The sequence below is a fragment of the Haliaeetus albicilla genome, chromosome 12, assembly GCF_947461875.1.
Source record: "Haliaeetus albicilla chromosome 12, bHalAlb1.1, whole genome shotgun sequence".
Taxonomy (NCBI): domain Eukaryota; kingdom Metazoa; phylum Chordata; class Aves; order Accipitriformes; family Accipitridae; genus Haliaeetus; species Haliaeetus albicilla.
The window spans coordinates 6,795,641-6,823,365 of NC_091494.1; the positions used below are offsets into that span (position 1 = coordinate 6,795,641).

General features: G+C 45.0%; 1 protein-coding gene across 2 annotated transcripts; it reads right to left on the bottom strand.

Moving 5' to 3' along the window:
- Positions 1 to 182: 182 nt before the first annotated feature.
- On the bottom strand, positions 183 to 27,622 carry EDC3 (enhancer of mRNA decapping 3). Of its 2 annotated transcripts, none has more exons than XM_069797836.1 (7): positions 27,510 to 27,622; positions 24,842 to 25,023; positions 23,082 to 23,395; positions 16,184 to 16,519; positions 6,950 to 7,103; positions 5,132 to 5,349; positions 183 to 4,026 (listed from the first exon to the last, which is right to left on the bottom strand). In XM_069797836.1, the coding sequence occupies exons 2-7, from the start codon at positions 25,003 to 25,005 to the stop codon at positions 3,692 to 3,694; spliced, it is 1,521 nt and encodes a 506-aa protein (XP_069653937.1). In that variant the 5' UTR covers positions 25,006 to 25,023; positions 27,510 to 27,622; the 3' UTR covers positions 183 to 3,691. The 2 variants fall into 2 exon arrangements, with proteins under 2 accessions (XP_069653937.1, XP_069653936.1); XM_069797835.1 differs by having other exon boundaries at positions 27,481 to 27,620.
- Positions 27,623 to 27,725: the final 103 nt, after the last annotated feature.

Here is a 27,725-nt window from a genome sequence, read left to right on the forward strand (position 1 = left end):
AAAAATTAACTGGAAACTAAGCAGCAGGAAGCTTTGCTTCACTGGAGGGCAAAAAGTGAGGGTGAGTGGACCGAACTCTCCCTGCCCTTGCTCCTCTGAACAGTGCAGAGCAGTAGGAAGGCTTGCTCCAGCTGTGGCATCAGGCCACAATGATAGTGGACAAATAAATAGCTGCACACAAATAGCACACATGAATAGTTGCACTTTATTTCAGGGCATTCCCCCAGTAGTGGCAGGAATTAGTCGTTACAAACATTAGGTCACAAATGGAATATCAAGCAGTGACATAGTGCTTCTTCACATGTTAGTGACCAGAGCAGCACTTGCAGGCAGTTCCTGTGATGGTGGTTAAGGTTGTGGGTAGAAACTATCATCTCAAACACAGCTAAAAAAAGTGTTCCATTCTTTGAATTAACTCTGACAATGTGGGGAAGGGGAAGAAGAAGGGACCCAGACCCCTTTCTGGGTCTCTGAGTGCTCCAGAAGAGCTCACATCTGCACAGAAGATGCCTTTCACATGAGTGAGGCCGGTACTTCCTCAAGTAAGCCTTTGTATCTGAGGGAAAGTACAGCCAAATACCCAAATCTACTCTCTTCTCCAGAAGGTGAGCACAATGTCACATTTAACCATGCCAAACACAGCCCAAAGCTGCCTGCTGCGCCCTAAACACTGCACAGTAGGGATTGGGAATCCCTTTCCTTACATGAGGGTTGTGCAAGACCGCTCACTTTTTTTTTTTTTTTGCTTAAACCTGGGGAACCCTGTTGCTGCACAGCTGGCAATGCACAGGACCTTAAATGCTTTCTGGAGCAGACCTGATCCTAGCTGCCATCCCTGCAAAAAAACATCTTTACCTGGTTCAGCGCCCTTCCTCTGGGCATGTAACTTCAGCCAGTGGCACAGCAGTGTAGAGGCAGAAAAGGACCCTGTGATGAAGCCTTGAGTATTTCTACACTGCTAGCGCTCAGTGTGTACAATCTACAGTTTAATAGCCAAACCCAGAAGGGGCAAGGAAAGCCTGCAGCCTGGTTCAAGGAAAGCAGAAATTGAAACAGCAAGTTCTCTTACCAAGTGTCTTGAGCAAGGAAAGTGAAAATAAGGGGACTAAAGCTAACACTGTACTACAGCAACAACCAGGGGACCAGTCATCCACCTTTTTAAGCCAGCTGCTGCTCCCTCTGCCTGGCTAAAGATTAGATGAAGCCGAAAGAGCTGAGAAACAAAAAAGGCAGAGGGAAGCCTCACAGTTGTATTTTAAATGACCAACCCCATTGCTATCCCTTCCCAGTGCAGCCAAGTCAGAGCCAAAGCTTGTTAAATGCCACTACAGTTCTAGCTGAAACATAGCTCACCTGAGGAATAGGTGCTTCGGCTTTGCCCTTTCTATGGAAGAGGAACCACTCGAGGGCACAGCTACACCCCATCACAGCACTGACACAAGTCACTGAGCCCCTCCGTGTGAGTGCTAAGGCCACTCAACATAAGCCAGTGGATGCGGTTCAGTCATCTAGCCCTCAGCAGGGAAAGCAGCTCAGGGGAACCAGGGGTCCAGACACAGAAAGGGGCAGAGCCCTTCATCCTGCTGAGGTAGATACGGCAAGGTGCAGGCAGTTTGGCAGGGAAAGAGACCTCAGGCAGCTGTGGGGGCAAGCCCAGCACTCACCAGCCTCCTGTCATACAGGCTGAGTCTTACCCCATCGCTCCACACTTCCAGGCAGTATTAATTGCTCAATTGCTTCTTTTCAACCAGGCAAGTCTCTTCCCTCCTCCTCTGATATGCTTGGCCTTTGTTCTAAGCAGATGAAAGGGAAAGGCAAGTGCCTGATCTGTAAATCCTCACCACTCGGAGCACAAGTGGGTCAATAGGTTTGCTAAGTGGGACTCTACCTGCTTAGCAGAGCACAGCCTCAGAGCAGCTACAACAGTAGGTGACCATTTCCACACATCCCTGCACTTCAGCCTCAGAAGGGATCCAGCTCCCCTGGAGAAAAGGAACCGCTTGAAGCTCTGAAGCTCTCCCAGATGCCAGAACAGGGTCTGTGCAAGGTTTAGGTACCTGCAGGAGCTCTGGGGACAGGTAAGGTAGCAGAAGAGCAGCATAGCTCCAAGCGCTGCCCGCGCTCACGGCACCGGGAGCAAGCAGGGAGCCGAGCGCCTCTTTGCAAAAATAGGGCCCCTGCCTCGCATCTGCCTGGCTCCTCTGAAGAACAACTTGCCCCTTACGGCATGTCCTGCACCGCTCTTCCTGGGTCAGTGGTACAGCACTTCCCTGGGTCAGCTACCAGGTGCAAAGCCTTCAGAGAGCACGCACAGAGCCAGCGCGATGGATTCCCAAAGCCAGCTAGCTGATGGTTTCTCAGCTTGTCCCTGCTCTAGGCACTGCACCAAGGCTCCACTGGGCCAACAAACATTGGGCCAACAAAATCAACGCAGGAAAAGATAACCCAACGCTTCCCAGCAGCGCATGGCAAGCGAGTGCGGCACAAGAGCAGTCAGCAGAGCAACCTGGGGCAGATCCCCTACAGTAATTCAGACAAGAGCCTCCTGCCATACCCCACCAGGAGGGCAGCAGCTCTCACCACACCATCTCCTGCAGGCAAACAGGACTGTGTGAGCTGAGGACCCAAGTTGTCCCAGCACACGGGTGCACAAACACAAGCCCACCCTATACACAGGCTTTGAGCCCAAAGAGAATGAACAGATCCATGACCTATTTCCCAAACCACACTGAGGGATACTGGAAACACTGGAGGGAACTTACCCAAACATCACCTGCACCACACACCACGCAACAAAGTCAGAGTCACGCTGCCCTGCTTCGCTATGCTTTCCCTGATTCAGCCATCCACCGTGCCAGAAAGAAGAAAGAAAAAACAACCCCAAAACCCCACAACTATCCTGCAAAAGTTCTTTTCCAAAACATGCCTTAATCCCATAGACCTGGGCTTCACCCACCAACTGAACAAACAAAAAGCCAACAGAGTATATAAGCAAGTAAGGCCTAGCTGAGGACACCGGTGTTCCCAGAGCATGTGCGACCTGAGAGCTTCTGGCTCTTGACACAAGCTTTCTGAAGAGGGAACGCTCTCCTTGAGGGGCTGGAGGGTCCAGGAGGGAGAGCGAGCTATAACTGCCTTCAGGAACATAAAACAGGGGAGGGGTGAGTCAAAAAGAACAATGGAACGAAACCAAATCCTCCCTCCCGGTATGACTGCAACAGAAAGTATTTCTACACAATCAAGGGGTGCTGTTCCTACCAGGACGCCCTTGCTGGGTCTATTCGCCCAAAAGAACAGAAACACATCTTCAATCTCCAAACCACCCATCACTTGTACCCCCTCCACGTACACCCCCTCATTAAACAGCCTCCTGGCCAGGCCTGGGCAACAGAGGCCACCTTTGCCAGGGACAGACACCATCTTCCTGCGTGTTCCCTTCATACAATGGCACAAGAGAATGAAAACAGCTTTGCAGGAACATTCGATTCCTTCTTTTTTTTTTGTTTCATTTTGTGATTATTCTTTTTTTTTTTTTTTAAATACGCAATGTTTCTTCTGGAAGGAAAACTCTCCAGAACTTCACATCCTTAAGGCGTCACGAGTTTACTAGTCAGGATCCACTGGACAGCTTATTTGACAGACCTCCTCCTTCTCTCTTCTCTCCCTTCAGAGCCGTGGGGTTGGACAGGCTCTAAGTGGAGTGCAGGGGGATGACGAATTTGCAGCCGAAGGGCGAGTGGTAGTTTATTCCCACTTCTTGAAAGACCTTCTGGGGAATGCCAATGTCACAGAGGTACACACGCCCTGCCCTCTCACCCAGGGGCAGGGGCAGGCCCAAGGCCAGCGACCACTTGGCATCGATACCCTGCTCCATTTCATTTATCGGAGGGTCTATGCTGAGGACGGGTGCCCGGTTCTGGTTGGCCCAGTCCACAACTGCTTTGTACCAAGGCTGATCTCTCAAAAAGGCATTTTCATGACAATCCAGGCAGTTGATCACCAGGTCAACAGGGGTATCTGGGAGATCTGAAAGAAACACAAACACCGCTGAGGACCAAACTGAAACCATGAACTAAGGCTCAGTGCATTCCGTCTTTGCACTGCCAGCAAATTTTTCTTTTTTGCCTCCAGCATGCACAGTCTCACTGCATACAGTCTGGCTTTACCTGTTGTTGCTGCCGTCCTGCAAAAGACACCAACGCCAATATTTAAAAGCTCTTTAGCACTCCAGAGAACGTTCAGACTCTCAGATACAAAATCTCATCAAGTGGTCAGCACTTGAGCAGCCCCAGATGCTGCCACTGAGCAAGCTCACCAGCCCAGGCAAGCAGTGGTGCTCTCCCTCCATTGTAAAAGGATCACTTTATATTCCGCAAACTGAAAAAAAGGCCTATTTTTCCTGCAACACATCAACCACCTCTGCTATGGAAAGGCAGCTTGTGTGCTGCACTGCTGCCTGCCCCACTGACCTCCATTGATCTCACTGCACTCACCTGCTCTGTACCACATCTGCTGCATTCCTCTTACCTGATGGACCACAAAGTCCTTGGTGCAAGGACACCTCTTCTATAACAGGCAAGTAGCTCAGCCAGCGCAGCCCTCTGTGCCAAAACATTGTGCAGTGCCCTAATTCCCAGGTTTGTTTCTCCCAAGAAGTTTAAATGAACCCAGTTTGAAAACACCGCTGGTGAAATGACAAACAGAAGCCAGCTCTGTCACAGAAGATGGAGCATCAGTTTATTCTAGGAAGTACTAAGATCTGAATTTTGACAGCTGCTGGGACTAGTTCAGCAAAGCTGTCTGCTTGGTTTGAAGCAGCAGTTGGATGCTCATTTACTTGCAGTTTCAATATGCTGAACAAGGAAGGCCTTTATCCTAAGAGGATGGCTGGTCTGAATCAGATCCATACAGCAGCTCTTCCATATTTGTTCATACAGGAAACATCTGTACCAGCACAACTGCTCCACTGTTGAACCTCTTGAGTCTCTGCTGTCCCGCCAGCCTCCGACCAGCCACCTGCCTATGGCGGTGCCACTAGATGGTGCCACCGGACAGGGCAGGCACTGGGAAGCTGAGAGGCACAGGTCTCTGCAAGGGTGGCAGAGAGCAGATCTGCTCCTCAGTCGCTTACCTTTGACGCTGGACACCTGCTGGCCTTGCGTCTTGCTGAAAAGGTTCAGCTCGTTGGTGATGGATTCCAGCATCTTGACAAAGTTGGGTAGGAAAAGGATGACGTGGACATCGTGGTTGGAGAGGTGCCGTCCGCAGCTGATCCCCTGGGCTCCCTTCACGTGGGGGCCGCACAGCAGGGCTACCGTGGGCCGCTGATGCACGTTCTTTGGATTCAGCCTAAAACGCAGACAAAAGGGGACTGTTAGTAAACCCAACAACATCTTACCTTCTTCCTGCAAGAGAAAAATCAGTAAAATGCAAATCGACAGGTGTTTTGCAAATCTTCCGTTGCCTCTGAAGAAGGAACCCACATCCTTTTGTAGCGCTGACACTAGAGAGCTGCTCTGCTTGCATGTTCCCTTCAAGACTTCCTTGCACCCGCAGCAGAGTGCACAAGGTCTCAAGTCTATCCTGGCTCATCATGAAGCCAACTTGTACTTTCAAAGCAGGGGGCATTTTCACTGTTCATGTAGCAAGCCTGAATCCAATGCAGTTTCACTTTTAGGAGGCTTTTTTTCCTCTTGCCCTCTTTGATTTTAGAAGAAAGCTAACTATACAACCTTAAAAACATGGGGTGAGTTACCCCGTCAGCAGAGCCACAGTTAGAAAAAGAAGAAAAATAATTTCTACTCCCCAAGCCTCAGTAACTGCAAAATAAAGTTGATTTATTTAAATTGCCTGCAAGCCATCAAGGGTGGCTTACAGTAGGAGTTTCAGCTGATAGGGTCAATGCTGCCTGGTATGTCATCACTTACTGCTCTCAAGTAAGCGCTCAGGTCCTGGTAAATTACTACTGAACAAACAGATGGAGACTTAAGCCTTACCTTGCATTTCAAGAGCAAATAATTTGGAGCAACTATCAACAACATAAAAATACACGTGCAATTGTCTGCCCACATCAACTACAATAAGTACAGGCACAGAGCAGACCCCTTCAAAAAAGTCAGCACATATATTCATGTGAAAAGCAGTAAGTGCACTCCAAGCCTGCTAGCAAACTGGGCCCTCCAAAAGAGCAGGATATTCTCAGTTTAGGTGTGGATGCCTGAAAGCTAATTTATCACTGTGAAAAGCTAAGCAGCACTTTGTTTTCATGAACTGAATTTTGGTTTTATTGATATTATTAAACTGTAACATGTAAAAACAACAAAGGAAAGGTTTACTTTTTTGCAAAAAGGACGAGCTCGCTAGATATTCTGCAATGGTTTAATCTGCCTTGAGCTACACCTGTGCAAAGCTCAGTTCCCTGAAAAAATTCCCAGTAAGTGGAGAGAAAAATCTCAGCTCTGTTTTGTCTTTGACTCAAGAGACACTTCTGCTTCTGGGACACAGGAGCCAAAAAGAAACCCTTAGTAAGTCATTCATCCAAGATGGTATGTTCAGCCAGCCCTTTCCTAGAGAGACTAGAGAGGGGGAAAAAAGCTGTGTGAACATGGAAACCTACTGTAAATCTTCCTCCCGCTTCAGAAGCCTGAGCCTCACACTTGTTTTCATGATTATTTGGAAACAGGCCAATACACAAGCTACAACACAGGTCTGCAGAACATTGGGATGAGTTTTTTCTTTCAGAGGCAAGGAAGGCAGAGAGGTGACAGCTGCTTCCAGCTGCAGGACCACTGAGGGACTACTGCAAGCAGCAAGCAGGCATCCACATTACATTGACCTCAAAGGTAAGCTCTCAGCCTCTTTTACCTCACCCCCACTTAGCGGAACAAGATAAGCTGAGCTCTGCTTAGAGGGGGCAAGGCCACAACAGAGTGAAAGGGAACAACTTTACCTGTTGGGTCCCCCAAGGAGGCTCAGGGCCATCTGACTCGCGCACACTCCCGTCATCTCCAGCCTCCGCTCCAGAGTCAGCCCGTGCTTCTCAGCAACCGAGAGCAGCTTTTTGTGAAGCTCGTAAGACACACTTGGAACAACCAGCCCGGAGTCTAAGGTTCAAAGAGAGGGGAAGGAGGAAGAGAGAAATGGGTATAATGAGAGACTTTTCCAGAACGCTGCAGACTGCTAAGGTTTTATATAACAGCACTTTGAAATAATGACAGTGAAAAGGCTTATTAGCTGTTACCAAGGGTCTGCTTAACCCAGTAATCCAGGTTCCTTCTGAGACCATCAAATTAATCCAAACTAGCGCATCAGAGTCAGTTTACTCTGAGTGAAGCAGAGACAGCTAAACGGAACTACTGGGCTTGAAATAATATGCTTCCACAAACATTCAGCAGGCAACTGGCAATTTTAGCAACACATGGACTGAGAAGGCCTTTTTGACTTATGGACTGAATATTAAGTTCTTTCTTAATGGTCTCCAGGCCAGCAGTGCTTTAATCCACACCCATGCCCAAACACATGTAACTGTTCCTAATCACTGTGAAAGTCAGAAGAGAAGCTGTGAACCAGATTTCCCACCAAAAAAGCTTGGATGCATTATGCTTCCTTACATCGGTAGTGACCAGCCCCAAAATTCCAGCCCCTAATCCACATATCACAGCAAAACAAGACATCTCACACTTAATAGGTAGGTGTCCCCACCACCTGAGCTGAGCTGTGCCAGAAGGGCTGGCTTCAGACACAAAAGCTGAATCACGATACACTGAAGCAGCAGGGGAATGATGTGGCTAAAAGAATAAAGTCTGTAGAAAAATACTTCTCAGACATTTTTGACAGCCTGGTCTGTGAGCCACGAAATGCTCCAGCATGTGGATCGAGGGAAAACAAACAGAGGTTTTGTTAAGTGCTGAGAACAGCACCTGCAGTAAGCAGCAATACAATCCTTCCCACTCACTTCTGCAGCAAGCTTGCCTGGAATCAGCAGGTAAGAGAAACACAGACCTGAATAACTGTTCTGGCTGATTCTTTATACTTTCCTTCTCTAAGCAGGCCAAGCTGGCACTGACTTCACAGAAATAAACCCTGCAGTAACATCTGTAAAGTCTCCTGGAAATAAATACAGAGGGTTCCTTGCCACCAAAATGCAGCTCACTCTAAGGGGAGCCACAGCAATTTTTTGGTGGTGTGTTGAAGAGTGGAGGACAAGGAAACTGAAAATAATTACTTATGGTATATGGAGAGAGAAGGGCAAAATGTAAGCAGCAGGTGAGAAAACTGCTGCAGCTGCCAGGCAGATATCCCTGAGTATCTTCAGCCACAGAAATCAGCCTCTTTATTCTAACTTTTCTCCAGAATAATTCTGATATCCAAGGCCCTTCGCTCTGTTTGAGGATTTGCACCTATGTAGAATCAAAACCACACACTGTTCTTCCCTTGAAACATCCTCCTGCAAGGCCTGGATGTCCTTAACTGTCTCCCAGCTAAGGAGCAGCACAATTTAATTCCCTCCCCATACGGGATGGCTACATAGCTGGAACCCAGCTGCAAGAAAAGCTCTCAGATCCTTCTGTTCACATCATTCATAAGCACTGCTCTGACCTAAACAAGCAATCCCAGCAGAGTCCAGCTGAGCAAGGGCTCTATGAATTTACTGTTAGTTCCTACTCTGGGACAGGCAGATGACATGCATGGGAGTCAGGCACGAAGGGTCAAAAAGGTCCAGGACTCAGACCAATGCCTGCTACAGCTCAGGCACAACGCCAATATCAGGCCCAAAGCAGGAACTCGATCCTTCCATCAGCACGCTCTGCTTCTGTGGTGTTCAACGGCCAGCAGCCCTGACTCACCCTCACACTCCCATCAGCTGCTCCGCCTTTGAACTTGGGGTGACAGCAGCCACCCGGGTGCTCATTGCAGCCTAGCGCCGAGCAGCACAGCAGGGCTCGGACCGCCTGTGCTAATGGGAAAGAGTCGTGGGAACATGACATGGCCCAGTGAAAATGCTCTGCAGCGATATGACCTCAAAGGGGAGCAGCCACAGCATACGCATCTGCTCAGAGAGGAAACCTAACAGTTACTTGTGGGCTCGGGCTCTTTTGCAGACAAAAAAACAACAAGAACCAGTTGTAACAAGCAAGTGCTATATTCAAATGAGAAAAGCAGCATGTATTTTAATTGTGAGGAATTATTTGTACTACCATATTTCCCCAGGGTGCCCCAGTCACAAACCACCAAGTCAAGCTACAGCGGAAACTGCAGGTTTCGTACATCTTGAGGTTTTCAGAGTCAAATCTGAGGTATTCCTGCAAGGTAACAGTAAAACGTTGTGGCGTAGATCCTGCTGAATCCTTCTGACCTTCATTTCTGAACTCACTGGCTAGTGCTTTGCAGATACAGAGGGCCCAAACACATTCAAACACTTGACCTTGCATGCTAACCGCTGATTAAGCTACCTCTGCTAATGGTCTTTCATTACATGCAGCACACATGCAAGCATGCACATTATCAAAGTCATTTCAGACTCCTGATAGCAGCCGCTGAACATTTGGAGTCATAAGCCACTAATAATCCTAAGCCCGTCACACTAGTCACGCACCTGCCCTGTGTTCACACACCCTCTTAGCCTCCAGAGTCACGCAAGGCTCGGCTCTGCCTCTTTCCCATTCATATTTTTGCTACTTCATCAGGTCTTGTTTTTCAAGCTTGAGGGAGGACTTGGAATGAGTGACCTGAGGTCAGGATCTCTCCAAACAGTTTGATGGGATGCATCCTCTGCTAACCTGAAACAGGGGGCTCCCAAACTGTACTTTTGCTCCTTCTGAACTGTGGGACCACAAATTCCCTGCTTAAATTTTGCACAAACTCCCCAAACTAGAAGGGTGAAACAGTTGATCTATACTCTGTATCTACCCAATTTAGTATGACTGTTGCCAACGTCTTCTCTGTAACCATTTACATCTTTCCCTCAACCACTTCCCCCAGACCACGAGCTTTAGTAAACCTGCATTTACCATCAGCTAGATGCAACTCAGTGCCCAGCGGGTTAACACAAAGGGGGTTACTGGGAGGCAGCAGAGGCAGGAGATGAACTTGCATTTAGCATGCCAGTGCTACACTTTGTCCTAATTGCTCCCTCTCAGGAGCAGGCTTAAATGCCAAGAGAACTTCCCTTCTTCGCACTCACGCAAGGTCCAACCAGTCAGACTGGCTTATCAAAACCAGGCTGAGGGAGTTAAATAAACTCTGGCAGAAAGCAAAGCAATCAAGGAGGCGACGTGTAAACCCACAAACAATAACACTACTGCAACAAAACTGAACTCCTGCCAACTTTAATTATGTTTGGGTTGGACAGTGCATCTTTATTGTTCAGTAATGAAGGTAATAAAATAAATTAGCTCAGGCCTTTTAATATTAAATAAATGTATTTTACAGCTGCCTGGGAAAAAAAAAAGGCAGATATAGACTAAACAGTTTTGTGACACGCAGAGTATTGCTGAAGTCTGATTAAACATGAAGTATTCTCCATTTATGAGGCACACTCTGTCCTGGGCACTACAACTGTGAACAAGTTCTCTCCTTGAGCTTCACTATGCAATGCTACACACATACTGGTTGGATTAAAACACCCTATGCCAGCAGAAGGACTGAGCTAACTCTCCAGAAGTTAACGAAATTAGAGTTTTTCCCCAAACAAGCCCAAAGCAATGTTGCAGTCAGAAATCCAAACACCTCCCATGCTTGCAGTTGCAGGAAAAAAAAAAAAAAAAAAAAAAAAAAGAGAGGGTTGCTGCTAGAGTAGCTCAGCACATAAGCCCTGTCTTTTCTCTTGACCATTTCAGCAGCTCTCTAGCTGCTAAAATAAATGCAGGCAAGCTGCAGGAATGGATGAGATAGAACTAGACTTAGGATCTCCTGAAAGCTGTATGTAACACCATTAATCCTTTCCTTTAGCAGTAAATAACTCCAGGTTCCAGAGCCACACAGCTCATGGTCTAAGATGCAGTAACGCAAAGTGGGTATAAGTCCTGTCCAGTTTAGGTAGATGGGACATTACTTGCTTCTCTTTTGCTGGTTGTAAAGTTGGAGCCACCTGCCTGCAGACTCAGCAAAACACAGTTACTTGCCCCACCAGTGTGAATGATTTTCTCCATAACCTTAAGGGCTAGATTTTTTTTTTTAATCATCATTATTTTTAATTAAGACAAATTCTGCGGGAGTTCTGGCTGACCTTCCAGTGTCAGCCTCTCCCAGCATTAGTGCACAATTCACTCCAGCTGAGCAAAAAACTGTCTGAGGGACAAAGAGACTTTGCCCCATGACCACTTTGTTTTCTCCTGCGGTTGGATAAAGTGAACTTAATTTGCACTCTACTCAGAGATCCCAGAAACACTTCACACATTCAATATATGCAATCGCTGTAAGGCAGTCATCCATAGACTGAAGAGCTAAAAGCTACAGAGAGTAGAAAAGTCAGTCAAGGACATGGCACACACAAAAAAAAGCCATACTGTTGGCATCATCCTCACAGAACAGACTCAGCCTTAGTTTTGTGACCCTGGCACATAAGCTCTGCCTGCTGCATTGATTTACTTCTAAGTGTGCACTTTCTTCCACTGTCCTTACCGTGGAGGAAAAAAGGCTTCTTGAAGCACAGGCTTGAAGTCTGGTTAGGGGGAGCACAGAGAAATATCGACACTTAGTCCAATTTTTTGAGCACAGTCCTGCTTTCACTTGACAACTTCTATAGCAGCAGAGTTTGAAAAATCCCACTTATTTTCCAGAAGAGACAATGAGATGGAAACAGCATATTTTCAACTCTTAACAGCATTAACTAGAACAGAACCTGCTTTGGACAAAGCCTTACTAGTACATCAGGAAAAGAAACACGTACCTTACCTACATGGTATACAGCTCTCCTCTTTACTCATCTCAGTGTGTTCATAAAGACACTGTCTTGGCAGACACCACTACTCAAAAAGCCAGGCGTCAGGTACAAGCCCACTGCATCCATCTACACCCCCCTACACTGTGTGGGAAAATAGAAAGTTGAAGTGTTGTGGCATGTGAGAATTTGAGTTCCACTTGATGCCCACAGTCCAGGCGAGGGAGATTTTAATCCAGTATAATCATCATGAACTGGAACCCATGGTATGCATGTGATATGTGCTAGCAGTGATTAAACAAAGTTAAGAGGAAAGGAGAGGTGAACTGCAAAAAGGAACCATTTGGACAGCCTGGTATGCCTGAGATTATACAGAGTCACTGATGATGAACTGAGATACTCCATCCTACTACAAACTCCTCTGAGCTCCAACATACCTGCAAACATTGGCTTTGCAGTTACTGCCAAAAGACCTGATCCCAAAACACGGTGCTCTTCAAACACAGATCGTTCCAATGCTGATAGCTAACAGAAGGAACAGAGACAGACCTATGCCAACTATACATTTAAATTCTCTAGCTGGAAAGCTCTGGAAGTAGAAAAGGACAGCTCACACCTCATACAAGGATCAGCCTTTCCAGGGAGGCAGATTTTTGTTAAACAGTTGCACTTCCCCTTTCAAGCATCATGTAACAGTAAATAAAGATAAATCAATACTAGCCAGCCCAAAAGAGTAAAGAGTAATCATATATTTAGGAGTGATTTATATGTGGAGCCCCAGGGATGGACTCAGCTCAGTCATGATCAAAGATCTGGTAAGCTCTATCAGCTTCAGGTTTTCATTTTTGTTTGGAACAGATCCCCATCTTTATTCCCTGCTTACTTCTAAAACACATGCTAGTATACCTACTTGACAGACTGGCTCCATAAAATTAGGTCTCAGAAAAGCATCCTGGTGGACTGAAGTCCTTATCAAGCTTTGCTTACATCCTACACGAATCAACTTATTTTAGTCAGTAATAAAAACACAGACTGGAAGCCCTGCAGATTAGTCTTTTGGAGACTTGGCATCAGCAATTTGCTGGTTTTACTGCTGCACAACCCTGGTTATTTCCTAGCTCCATGGAAACATGGCATAAAAGCGCATGCAAGGATTCACAGACTTCTTCCTCTCCCACAGTGACAAGAGCTGGATATTAGCTCACTGTCAATCACCAGCATCACTTTGTTGGTGCTATTATAGCAGACAGAATAATCACTGTATCAGCCAGAGCTGTGTTAAGACAATTATCTTCAAGATTGGCCTAGGGTAAAAATTACAAAGTACTTATTTCTCCTGTAACTAGGAAGTGCTTTTTGCAAGTAGAGCTCCCCTTAGGAGTCCAGAGAAAACTCTGTAGGGAGAATTCAGAAGCAGAAAGAGAATTCCTGCCATAGATATATCCAAAATCACGGCTCTTGGGGCTATTGACACTCTCATTTAATTTCAGCAGCTGCTGCTCTTTGAGCCACTAAGAGGCAGGCTGCCTACAGCTTAGCATCCTCCTTCCAGTTGCTAAACAAAGAAATCAGGATTATTTTTTTTTCCCCAAGTAACAGTCCATCATTACTCCAAGCACACTGAATATCTTTCTGTCCCTCAGAGGGCTGACTTGCTACAAAAAGCACTAGACTCAATGCCAGAAACAGCAGGCAAGTTACAACTGTTTACAAGAGCTTGTGCTAGATAGCCATTAGCATTTCCTAAGCAAAAGTAAACTTCCTCAGTGGACACAAAGGAAGTCACCCTCTGTGGGAAAAATATCTAGACACAGCACTGGGACACTTTTATCATCATTCACAGGACTGTGAATGTGCCCTGCTCAGCACAGGCGACAGGGGAACTGTAGTTGTCAATACCCTGCCTGTTGTGTGACACGACAGCTTTTCTTCCAAACAAACCCAGAATTCCATAGGGGAGACTAATCACCAAACAGTAGCTAATGAGGCTAGCAAGACCCTGCAACTACAGAGGGGAGTCGTTTACCACCCTCCCTGTGCAGGCTTGCCAAGAACAAAACAAGAAAACAGCAGTCCTTTCACTGGGATGCTCCCTTCAGCACACTGCAAACAGGGAGCCAAGAGTTTCCATAGTAAAGGACGATGGAGTTTAGCAAACACGATTTCATTTTCATCCTCTGAATTTACTTACTGATGCTGCTTATTGCATGTCAGAGTTTTCCTCCCAGGAGCTGTACTGCTAGAATACCGTATTAGCCATACTTCTCAAACTGGCTGCTAACAGTAGGTTAGCTTTTGTTTCAGACTAGACATAGATAGAGGCCCTGACTCCTCTCTGACAAGCCAGCTGGAAGATGAATTGACAAGTAGTAAATTTAAAAAAAAAAAGTAAATCACATAAGAAAATGAAGAAGTGCTTATTCACGCAGCACACAGGCAATCAGTGAAGCTTCTTGCCACAGGACACTGTAGAGATATTGAAAGCTTGCATAGATTTAAAAAGCAATAGGTTAAATTAAGCAGAAGACAAAAAGCCCCATCAAAAGCTATTAATATTGAACTATCACTTCTGCTTCAGGAAGTCTTAAAATTGTGAAAGACAAAGCACTCGGGGGAAAGTCTCACTGCATGTTTACTCTGCTCTTTCACTTTTCCTTAAATATCCTTGGAAACACAATACTGAGCTGGACAAGTTCTGATATGACCCAGTATGTTTTTATCTCATTCAAGAGTGCAACAGATCAATAGGAAGATGGATGACAAATGCAAAACTATGATATTGTTGTATAGCAGAACCTTTTTTTTTTTTAAACAACTGAAAAGCAGCAAATCATTATAACTGAATCAGCTTCCTTTTCTGAAATGTTTCACACCCCAGATGGAGTTTCTAGGCAGAGAAAGAATGACAGACCAAGGACCTGATCACACTTCTGTTCAGTAGCTAGACCACCAGGATATTAGCTATTTAGTGTCTCTCTACAAAAAGATCCGAGATTTTATTTTATTCTGATGTGGAAAAGAAGCGTTCCTGGAATGCCAAAGTTCCTTCACTCCTACGTTTTGCAAGTCCTAAAAAGCATGCAAACCAAAAGCAGGACACCATAACTAAAGTTACAGGGAATCTGCACCTAAATGTAGCATAAAGCACATATGCTATACTTGATAGCATGTGTATGCATAGAAATAAAAAGATTCTTTACAGTAAAATCCATCTGCATACATAAGCAGCTCCTGGTGAAAGCACCATTATCTGGTGCTTGGCCAAAAAATTACTACTGAACATGAAATGAGAACAATTCTACCCTTCCCCAGAGCCATGGATTAGGAGCTGAATAATCATTCTCTACGTTTCAATTTCAGAAGCGCTGCCTCCCTGCAGCCAGGCAGCTCACTGATCCACGACACTACTTTCACCTCCATCCTAGAGCCTACTTAGGGGCAGCAAGGACAAGAAGTCAGACTTGCAGGAGAACATCTGCACAGCAGCTGGCACCAGCAAGCTAAACTAGTTTCCCCTGATGATGCACTTGACAAATACTTCAACTCAAGCATATGTCTAGAAGTTGTTCTTTTCTTTTAAAATTAAGACTAAGGTAAAGCAAAGGAGACAAAAGACACAGCTTGTTCTTCAGGTCACATACTTTACATGCATGTTAATGCTGTGTTCATCCAGCTTTCCGGGGCTCAATCTTTCACACAGCAGCAGTGGACAGTAAGTGGGGTGGAGACCCCACATAAAAAGCCCTTTGTAGAATGAATATTTGTAATTATGGATGGGAAGAGCCACAACTGTTTGTTTTTACACCAACAACATTTAAAGTTCCACGAAACTATGCGGAAATATATAACTACCACCCAAGGAGTATCAGAAGCACATGAAATCTCCTGCCTTTTACCAAGAAAGCACAAATTATGACATGCTACCATGTACCAGAATTCTGAGACCATCCCTCCCGCTCAAGAGCCAACGGTCAACACCGCACAGGTTCATCATGCTACTGAAATCAATGCAAGGATTCAAATGGCTCCTATTCAGTTTCCATTCTTGTTATCCAACCATCAGTTTTGTTCCCTACTGCAAAAACACCTACCTTGTTGCCCTATCTGAATGTTTTTTATCTCGGAAATATTGCAAATGAAGGTTGTATGTAGCTACAAGGCACAGATCCAATCTTAAGTAAATGAATGCCCTTGCTTGTACCACATACCACTGACAGACACCCCTTGGGGAAAACAATCCACCACACATGTCCCAGAAAAGCAGCAGAGTTTGCATCCTTATCAGTAAGGGATGTGGCATACCCGTGCAGAATTCTTTGTTAGCGTTCTGGGGTACGACAATCCTTCTGTAGACTATGGGCTCCGATTCCAAGATGTTCTCGTCATGCCGATAGCGAGCTGGTTTCTCATTTGGGGTCCCCCGGGAACGAGTGCCACTCCTCCGCTCATAAGTTTCAATCTCTTCAAACACAGCTGCCTTGTCAAAAAGGGCCAGGTTCCCTTCAAAATCAAAATCTGTGTCTGGGATTTCATCAATGTCATCCCCAAAGCATTCATCATCTTTGCTCTTCATTTGCCCATTTTTCAGGCCACTCTTCTTCGGAGTCACTTGGTTCGGATGACGGCTACTGGATGACCCTAAACAAACAAAAATAAAAGCAAGTTGGAAGTGTGTCACAAATGCAAAAAGACACATTTGCTCATAGACTTTGTCAGCAAATTTTGTAAGAGAGGGGAGCTCATGTTTGCAGTCCATCGACTCAAGGGTATTCGCTTCCCAAAGAGGCTGCAGACCTCATCTTTAGCATTACTCATGCTAAGATAAGCTAACAGAAAATAGAACAAGAGCATCAGGAGAGAGACTTTCAGGGACTTTCCACCAGCAAGGTTAGAAAAACAATCTTGACCACAGTTGCAAAGTAAGTGTTTCCCCACATTTTATTTAATTCAAGATGGTGCCATGTTAATGATAAGATAAGCAGCTACCTGTGATCTAGGACAGTTTTTCCTCCTATACTGAGCTCATGTTCATGCAGGCTTACAGCCCAAGACCTTCTTTGGAATTTCCCTAAATTTCAGAAACTAATGTAGGTGTTTTCTTTCATAACAGGTTGGCCACCTATTAATGATCTCTAAGGGAGAACTTAAAACCCTGAATATAAAGCATTTTTTTCCTTGCACTTGCTATCAACAGGCACACATTTCCGCACAGATATGAAGTCCATTCCCTTACTCCTATTTCATTATTCTACTTATCATCTTGCATGTTTAAGTACACTTCTTTCCAATCACAATTGTGAAAACCTGATTTCTCTGGAGTGAGACTGATGAAAGTCTCCTCAATGCCAGCTTATGACTGGAAATCAAGGACTGATACAAAACCATACGCAATTACGAGGTCAACGTATCCCTTTAATTGCTTATTTCTTACATTATTATTCAGGTCACCCAGATAAACTCAGGTCCAGATAATATTAATCTGTTTGTTATACCCGTTGTTAAATTTACAATTACTAGAAAATATTTCAGGCCAATTCCAGCAACTATAGGTATCGCCTACAGTGTCCAACAGATGGAGTAAGAGTTATCACGCCAAAACTGCTTGCTCTACTAAAATATTTCTCATAGCTTAAGATAATCACCTTTGCGAGTAATTTATACAGATGAGTTTGACAGAATCCATTTGATAACACAGAAAAAAATTGCCACCAAGTCACCACGATGATGTGCACTCTTTATACAACTCCTCCATAAATGAAAAAGCAGCATTTTTTTGTCTTTACACATCATTGCCAATCAGTGAGATAAGACAGGAAGAATTTCAAGTCATCTAAGGATAGATACTTAGAAAACATCCCAAAGAGATCTGCAATAGGCACAATCTTCACAGCCTCCCGCAAAGTTACTTGTCACCTTTGTAAGTGCAGGCAAGTCTAGCTTAGTTTTGACAAATCCCTCCTTTTTCCTGCCTGGAAAGGCTTATTTGTAACCTTGGGTCAGACTGGCGGAGCAGCCGCAAGCTGCCTAACAAACCTGAGCTCTAATTTCCCACATTTCCAAAGTGTGAAATCCTCCACTCCATCGGCAGGAGCGGCACTTCTCCTAGAAAGCGAAGAACCTTCCTCCTGTCAGTTGTTTCTACAGGAGCATTTGTTCATTTCAGGATCAGGACAGGAACCAGCACATTCAAGACCAATGTGCCAATTTTGGCCAAGTTAACAAACAGAACTCATCTCTCTACAGCAAAGTGATTCAGTAGCTCAATTACAGAACTTAAATTGTTGCCATTCACTCTGGAACACCCTTACGATTACCTGAAGACTTTATAGAAAACACTACAAAAAAAGACTGGAGCAGAGCATGCTTTCCTGGAAGATACAGGCAGGCTTGCCTGGAGTTCTCAGACGCTTATCAAGGAGTTTGTAAGCTCTGGCAATTTGTTTTACAGCATGGTATTGACTTCACCTAACACCACATCTAACTTACGCCATGCTGAAAGATGACTTGCTAAGGATACGTACTTAAGTTTTATTCTCAATTCAGAATGCATTGTCTCAGCAAGGAGACGGTGTGTTACTTGGTTTTTCTAGAGAACTGTTTAAGTGACCAACCTGAAAGCCTTCCCAGCCCCCACAGCAAGGAAGCTCTTTGAAATGCTCAGCAGCTCCTTCTCTGGAGCAACTCTTAAGTACTGGAGCTAAACAAAATAGACCTGAACACCCTAAAACATTCCCTCTCAAACAGCTGCTGCAACTTCAGTCTCCAATTATGCCATAGTCCAGCAACAAAGTGCGCAAGAAGTCAGAGTCTAGTACTTCACACCTGGAAAAGCAGGAGATAAGACCCCAAACCTTCAAGGCTTTGCAGAGTCATGGTTCCCCATAAGAAAACCAAAACAAACCAATCCACACCCCCCCCACACCCCCCACACCCCCCCCGCGCCAATGATCATTTTCCTAGTGCAAAGTTTGTTGCTTTGGTATTTTTCGTTTTAAATTTGGCATTTAAATTTGTTTTAAATATGGCAACAGTTTGAGTGCTCAACTTGTACCAGTTTTAAGAGAGTTTTGCTCAAGCATCCCCAGCAAGCTCTGAAGAGACTGGAAGAATCAACTTTGCTTTATCACCTGGCCTAATGAAAGATGTTAGCTTTTCCCTTTCTTCTCCAACACCATTATATCATTATAGCTACAGCACTGCTATGTTAAATAAAATATCTTAAAGGGCATCTACAAAGTTACAACAGCTAACAGTGTAAGTCTCTCACAGCAACACAGCTACCCTGCCTACTGGATTTACTCTAACCTCATTGCATCATGAAAATCACTGACCAGAGCACAAAGCCACTTACCTCTTCAAAACAGCAGTATCGGTACAACAGCCAGCGTGACATATTTATTCTGCATGTACTGGAGCAACTGAAACTAGCAATACAGCGTTGTGTGGTTAGTGTTACCACACTTTGACAATACTCTCTATTTATAGAGTCTCTATTTATAATAATTTGAAATTACTAACTACAGCAGGTAATTCGTTTTCAGACACAGTGATTTTCAAGCTGCTGGAGACATCAAGTTTTTATAAACAACTGGGTGAGAACAGAGTACTGTAATACACCTTTTGCCAAGAAGCTACTGAAGGACAGATAGCAGAATTCAAGAATTGCTGGTGACAAAACACGATTTAGGAGAGAGGAAAGGGTAAGGCTTTCTGGCAAGGAGAATTCCAGCATGCAAGCTGTGACCAGTCATTTACATGCATAGTTTTAAGGGAAAGCTTTTTAGTAACACACAATTTTCACTCTCTGCCCTAGATAAAGGATTCCAAACCAAAGTTGTCATATAAACCACTCCAAAGGTGTGCACAACTTGCTATGGAGCTAGCAACTGCCACTACCAACAAGGGAATTGCATCCAATCCTGCTGCTATCAGCCATACAAGAAATGAAAAGCCAGACCAACACAACAGGCCAAGTTCTCCAAACATTCACAAACTACAAGGTCAAAGCAATAGTCAAGGGACTCTCAGAGCTCAAATGAATAAGCTAGAGACTACACTGAACACAATGGCAAAACAAGCCTGCTTCTTGTGTCAATGTCAAGTGTTATGGCAACTCAGGCCATTCCTGTTACTCAGCAAGAGTTTTTACACTCATTGCCAGATTCTTCTGCAAACAACTCTACGCTACTCTCAGCTGGCCTGAAAAGCAAAATGTGGGGATAGATGTACCACCATGCAATGGACCCAGGGGACAGAAGCAGCTGATGTGAGCAATGTGTAAATGCTGACGGAATAAAAAGCTGCACTAGAAAAGCTGCGAGAACAATGGCTGGAAAGCTCCCCGGGCTCCCCTGCAGACATAATGAATGGGAGCCAAGACCGTACCTCATCAAAACGAGACGTGCCGGCATTGTGGTGGGCAGCTCTCTAATCCATACCAATGGATGCCAACTCTGAAATACTGCTGACCCACACAACTGGCTGTCTTTTCACAGACTGCATTACGACCTCCTAACAGAAGTTGCACAGAAAACGGCAGAGGCCTCCAACAAACTCTGAGCAAAGTTATGCAGTGTTCCCCTTAAAGCATCACCATCTAGACAGGCAAGAAGACTGGCAGCTGATTCCATTCAGGGAAAAGGGGAGAAGAGCCTAAAAAGAGGACGAGGGGAGGGAAGGGAAAACTCAGGCAGAAGAATCTGAAATAAGGCTAACAGGAGAAGTGTCCACTGCCTTCCAGGGCACTAGTGTGACACGCCAGACCAAGCCATTGCCTGAAAGCCGCTATTCACAGCTGCATTTGCTTCCATGGCGTGATCCAAGTGGCTACGGAAAGCCAGACCTTCTAGTCCAACTCCTTTTGGATTGCAACTTCCAGTGCCTCTGCCCTATGTGTGTATGTGTGAAGCTATTAAGGAGAACAGCACATGGCTCCATGTCAAGTTGGCAGCTTGACGCCGCACAGAAAAGCGCCTCCCTCAAAGGATAAACAATACTTCCCAGGCTTTTTTTTGTTTCTTGGGAAAAAAAACCTTTCATGTATGGCACACAAGTAAACGTAAAGTCTCTAGCGAGCTGGCTGCCTTCCTGCGAGATCCCTGTGGGAGCTTTTGCCGCCAGCCCTGGCATGAATGAGCCCGGTGCCAGCACGGCACAGAAGCCATTGTTGTGAAACCTGCATTGGTATTTGTTGTTTATTGATTCCTGTCACACAAGTACTCCAAAGGGGGAACTTTGTCCCTGACTTAGCACGCTAAAGGGCATCAAGAGGTCAACTTTCAGCTGTACTGAACCCTGTATGACTTAAGTTCTACATGGCATCTCAGCCCATTCTTCCCCAGATGCCTGTACCCACCATCTCCATAAAGCTAGGACCTCTTCCATCCACCTCCCGAAATTCATGCATCATTTGCCCTACTCTCCAAATACACATATTTTAGAGGGCAAGAGTTCACTTCTCTACCTCATTTACTCTAAAATGAATCCAAGCTAACAATAATCTACATCTAGCACCTTGCTCAACTTGTTTCAAAGCCTGTAAAAGAAAATCTGACCTGCAGTTGTGCTTATGTAAAACTGACGCAAGCTATTTGTGGGTTGAAGTGGTCTGAAGTACTTACTGCTCACCCCGGACCTACCAGACACTGGCAAAACGGCATTAAGTGAGGTAATCCTCCTACATGCTCCATCCATCCAGAATAAAGCAAAGCAGAAGTTATTTTAGACTTTTAGGTAGCTGACATTGAAGTCTGAAAAAGTTTTTCTAAAAACAACCAAAGTAACATACTCAAACAACTAACTGGCATTTAGGAAGAGTTAGGGAATTAAAAAAAATATTAATCTTAAAGGCACCACAGCTCTCTTCCTACAGCAAGCACTACACAGTAGTTAGGCCTGGGTAGAAGTAAAACACTCAAAACCAGACAGGCTTGAAGATGGTTGGGTCACCAAGGAGAGCATGCCTCCCCGCTCGGCATCGTTCTGGCCTTCCTCCTCCCACCAGCCCCATTTGGCAATCATTTAAAGAAAGAAGTGAATATGAAGAGAGTTACAACCCTTTCAGAAAATAATACAGCTGTTGGCGGGGGAGGAAGACTTCCAGAGGTCCAGGAATTTCTCTACAAAAATAAAGCTTTTGATCTTGCTGTTTAACTTGCCTTGCCTACCTTGGTTTGGTTGCTTTCTAAACACTAAAGCAAGGGGAAAAAATGAAGTCATGGAAATAGGCTGGATACATACTGATGCTTCAACAATTAAGTCATGGAAATACGCTGGATATATACTGACATTTCAATAATTGCATGATGAAGATCTGGAAAGGAGCATAGCCCAGGGGACTTTGAGAAAAAAAGAACTTACCCAATTTTGGCACAGCGTGAGAGCTGGGTGAAGATTCTATGAACAAAAATAAAAATAACGGATGCTTGACTTTGAGATGTGCCGATTGTATCTTTACATCATCCTCATTAGAGCCTGTTAATTTGTATTTTTAACAACACAGCAAATAACATTTGTAATTACTTGCAGGGTGATGTTGTAATAGGTTATGGTTATACAGGCTTTAAATAGAAAAGCTTTATAATATTGCAATTTTTTTCCAGTTCCTTTTAGAGGAAAAATGGAGGCTGGCAATTGGGCAACTTTCAAACAGGAAAGATGGCAGGAATGAGGAAATCACTGCAGTCGGCATTATTCAGCTCTGCATTTTCTAACATTCAATGCTGGTGAAGCAGAATAATACACAGGGTGGGACAGGGAATATCTCCACTAATTAAACTTGAATATTCACTTTAACAAAAAAATTGTTAAAGAACTATTTGCTTTTTAAGTAACTAGGCGTCAACCACACTTCTCTCAAATGCTGCAGTAAAGAAAACACCAGTATATTGCTCTTCACATACTCAAGATGATGGATGAGATTGCATCATCATCTAATCATAACACTATCATAAAGATAAGTGCCAGACATTTGGAAGATCTATACTTATAATCCTTTCAGGCACAGCTTGTGAAGTCTTTCTCCTCACTATTTAAACTTCCTCTTCTCCAGACCTTCCTTCAGGAGGCAACACAATTATAAAAGCAAACAAACAGAAGTTTCCAGCACCACTTGAGGTGTTCTCACTGAAGAAGGGAAGATGTTGCAGTGGTAACTCAGGTAGGCAGAAAGGAAAGTTGCAGGATAAACACATATACTCACAGGAATTGTGTCTACGACGAAAGCCTTTCGATTGAGTCAATGTTTCCACATGTCGATCCATGTAGCTCTTGGAGCACTGCTGCTGTGGAGAGATGATGATATCCTGATTCTTCATGTCCATTCTCCTTGGGATATTCTGTGGGGCACTGCTGGAGATGGGCTTCTTTAGCACTTTCCCAGTGCCATTCTGACTGGGACCCACTTGGCATCCAACACCTGGGATGCCCATTTCTGTCTGCTGCAGATCCCCGCACTGTCTGCTCTCCCCTGGCCCTGGGATCTCCAGAATTTTCAGCTCAGTAATGTCACCTGCCCTAAAAACAGGAAAAGAAAACCAGACATTCAGGAATTTAGCATTTGCAGTACCTTTGCAAAAAACAACTCCTAAAGAAAAACGTGCAACATTGTCCAGTGGTTTTTTTTCTGATGCCATTATCAACAGAAAAAAGAAAAAAAAAAGGAATGTAATACTCAAACACACAAGATATTTCTACAGACATCAAAATATTAGAGCTGAAATGACATGAATCTTTGAAATAACAACTCGAGTATTTCTATACTGCACCTGGATTTTGTTTGAAAAGTTCTGTTCCTATCTGAAACAGGAATCAGTCAAGCAGAAAATGGAAGCAACAGGCACAGACCTTTGCAGAAATCTGCATTAATTATATTACCTAGAAACTGTTAAATTAATCTCAGCCTCGAGGCTACTATTACTTTTAATCCATTTCTACAGAAAGCTACCCTCAGATTAGTGCAATTCACACTCAGACAAGGTGTGAATCCTCAGAAAAAGGATAAAGAAGACTAATGTAGCACTGGGCACAAGCCAAAACGAAACAAAGAAGTGATTACAAAGACCTCCATTTGCACTGATTGCAAGAAATAAATCAGAAATTAGGGTCTCCTATTTTAAACTTAATAAGTACTTGTCCAACTGGGATATAAAAGTAGCGAGAGCTTACTACAGACTTCCACACATCTCCTGGAAGAACATGGTTGTCATCCTTCCCCACTCACTCTCTTCAAAATCCAAGAAAAAAAAAAAAGAAAAAAAGAGTATTGACTTCAGGGAATCAATCTTATTTAAAAATCAGTGACTCAGAGTCTTAACTATCGTAATATGCCAGGTAACAGGAGAACATCCAGTGACGAGTGACTCTTATTTATTCTTTTTAAGCACAGTGTTACCAGGAACTGGTGGGAAAGAACCCCCAAGAGCTACAATACTCCTGCATCGATTCAGCTTTTTGGTTCAAAACTCTCTCCCCTGTCTACACAGAGGAAAGAACATGGCAAGAGACAGAGGGGATGGACTTGAATTTAATAACTGCACTTAATTTAATTGTATTGGGTCAATAATTTTAACTGATCTGCCACTCTGCTTTCTCTTCTGTCACGCTTTAATTACATACAGTACATATGCTGAGGGCAAAGCTTTAAAAGAGTATGCCAGCCCTCCCAGCTAACCAAAAACCTAACAACAGAATGTATACACACAATACATATATATATACACACACACTCACACACACAGTCTCACCCACACATAACCTCCAAGTGTGAGCTACACCACTTCTAACACAAGAATCACAGAGCCAGAACAGAAGCACGAGAGGCACTTCTCATGCAAAGACACGCAGCAGCAGCAGGGATATTTAAGGCAAAGAGCTGATTTCTGGGGAAAACCAAAACAAAACATCCAAACCACCCCAGACCTTGCCCGGAAAAAGGCAGGAAGAAAAAAGAAAGACACTAACCTGAAGGTGACTTCTGGCACGAGGCATTTGACCCCATTATGGAAGGGCCGTGTCAGGGAAATGGTCTGGCTGACCTGATCCACAGCAGACACTCGTCCTTGGTAGACTCCCAAACTTTCTCCACAATTAATTGACACGATGCTCCCGAGCCAGTCCGTAGCCATATTTCTGGCACACAATTGCTGTAAAGAGACACAGGCCTGGCTGTAACAAGATGCAGAAAGTGACAACCTGAATCAGCATCAACTGCATCCCCCGGCCCAGAACCCTGGCTCCCACCCAGGCTCCAGCTCTGTCAGCTTCTCTCTTCTTTGTGGGGTGGAAATAACATCCATACAGACACCAACGATCACAGCAAGCGTGTAAATCCCTGGATGGGGCTTTGCCTATACAATTGTTCGTAACGTAGACCACTGCTTGCTCCATTAAAGAAATAATTTTCTGAATTCAAGACTAACAGCTTCTAACAGGAATATTTAGTAGTTAGTCCTACCTGCAGACATTCTCCCTGTAATTTCAAACAGGGAATTTATCTTCACTTCCCTCTTTAAAATTTTGGCATACTAACGCTGGGGCAGAACAGCTTTTGTGAATACTCAGCAGTGAAAATATTAATCTCTGCACGTACAAATGAAGGCCAACACCTTTAAGGGAACAGACAGATACAGAGGGCAGGGGGGAAAACCCAACACTGGAGTCCAGGACAAAAGTCTTCATGCTCTCCAGAGCCAGGAGTATTAGTATTACTGCCACAATCAGATAAACGAAAAAAGAAAGCTGCACTCCTTTCTAGCATCGAGTTCTACCAGAATAGAGGCGGAAAAATGCACTTTGTTTTGTTAGATGTTCAGTCCCATGTAATTCCCTCAGTTTTGATGCTTGACTGAACTTGTATAAACACACTTTGAAGCAGCTAAGCACATCTTTTGATCTGAGATTTCTTCCTCCAGACAAAGAACACAGGAAGATGACAGGCTCACTGGCATCACAGTAGCACAAAAGAGCTGACAAGCTCATAAATGAAAGTGACTACTGTATATATTTGCCTTTTGTGCTGTAATCAACAGTAAGAGGGAGAACACTTGATATTTACTGTAAGGAACACAAAGACAGAAAGCACAGGAGATAATCCAGGAAGATTAGCATCAATATATAAACAACATTTCTGCGAGAGTCATTTTAATTCTCTTCGAGCCCTTCCTGTCCGGAGCTTCTTGGAAAAAGGTGCAAGGAAAAAGACCTTCGAAATAACTAGGATGCATGCATGCTACCAGAAAAAAACTCATTTCCCCCAGCTTTCAGAGAACTGAAAACAGGGGATGCTTCAAAGGGAAGCAAACACTAAATTTGGTCACTAAGCCATAAATGTGTCAGGACCAGCCTCCTCTCTTTCCTGTTTCTGTGTATTTATATCAACCCATGATAACAACGTCTGGATTCCAAGATGACGACTGATAAAAAGCACTTTCAAAACACAGATAACACATCCCTGAGCATCTGCAGTAAAACTAAAATTTCATTCCCCTTCCTGCTTTTTGTATCTCTCTTTGAAAACAAGGGAAAGAGTTCAGTACACATCACCATCTTACAAGGATCTTTTTCAAAAATAAGACCCTCCTCTTACCAAGCAAAAAGAAAATAAAAAAAATAATCTATGTTTGTGTGCAAACATAAACTAAAACAAGGGAGGGTTCTCACCTCAGAGGTTCTCATTCTACTACTTTGTGTGAAAATCATTCAGAAGAGGGAATGAACTACACATGCATTGAATTATTTACTTCATCACACGTGAGAAACACGAGCACATCTGTTTGTTTACATACGCCTGGAAAGTGAAACCTCCCGTCTAACATTCTGTCTTATATTCTGGGGTTTTGTCATACAACTCACTGATACTTTACATTCCCCCACATATCTCACTTCAAGCGTGTACTACTGATACGCCTGACATTCTTGTAAGTTTTAAAAGGAAGTCATGTCACAGAAATTACTCCAACATGCATGCAGCGCTTTAATAAGCAGAGTTTGCAAGCAATAACTTAGCATGCGATAAGTCAATAGCTTTGCACACTGGGCACTGCTGCTTGAGAAGAAAGATGCCCCCATGCATGTTCTCCTTAGCTGAAAGATGCGTTAGCACTGAGGTGGCTCCACTCATTTACAAGGAAAGCAGCCACAGAGCCTACCCGCTCTGTACCCGAGAGACAAGCTAGCGTGGGATATATGCTCCCAGCAGGGCTCATCTCCCCGGCCTGCATCAGGGTGGGCTGCCTCCAGCCTGATCCCAACAGGAGCACACAGGGCCCCCACAGGAGCACACAGGGCCCCCACAGACTGCGTCTGCGTGGACCCCAGCAAGAGGCGGCCTGCTGACGCTCGCAGCCCAGGGAGGGGAGGCGCTCAGCCCAGCCTCCGCAGGCCTTCCTTCCCCTCCCCAGCCGCTCCCCCGGCCTCAGCCTCCCCGCGACGGCGCCGGGCAGGCCGGGGAGGGCCTGACGCCACGGCCGCGCCTCACGGGAGGGCCGGGCGAGACCCAGCCCCCTACCGAGGGCCCCGGCTCTTCCCGGCCCGCTCCCGCCGGACCCCTCGGGGTGAAGGGACGGCGGCGGGTGGGGTGTGGAAGGCCACCCCCGCCTCACCTGCACCCGCCGCTGGCTCCCCGCTTCACCCGCGGCCTCTCCGCCTCAGCGACGCTCAGCGCTCTCGTCACTTCCCGCCCCGCGCCCCGCCTGGCAAGCGGCGCTCAAGCCACCAGCGGGAGCAACCATAGAGAGGGTCGGAGGAGTTGGCGCTTATCGCGCGCATGCGCAGGAGCGCCGCGCTCCGGCGCGGCGGGAGGCGCCGGCTGGGCTCTACGCATGCGCGGCGGGGAGCCGCCGCCACC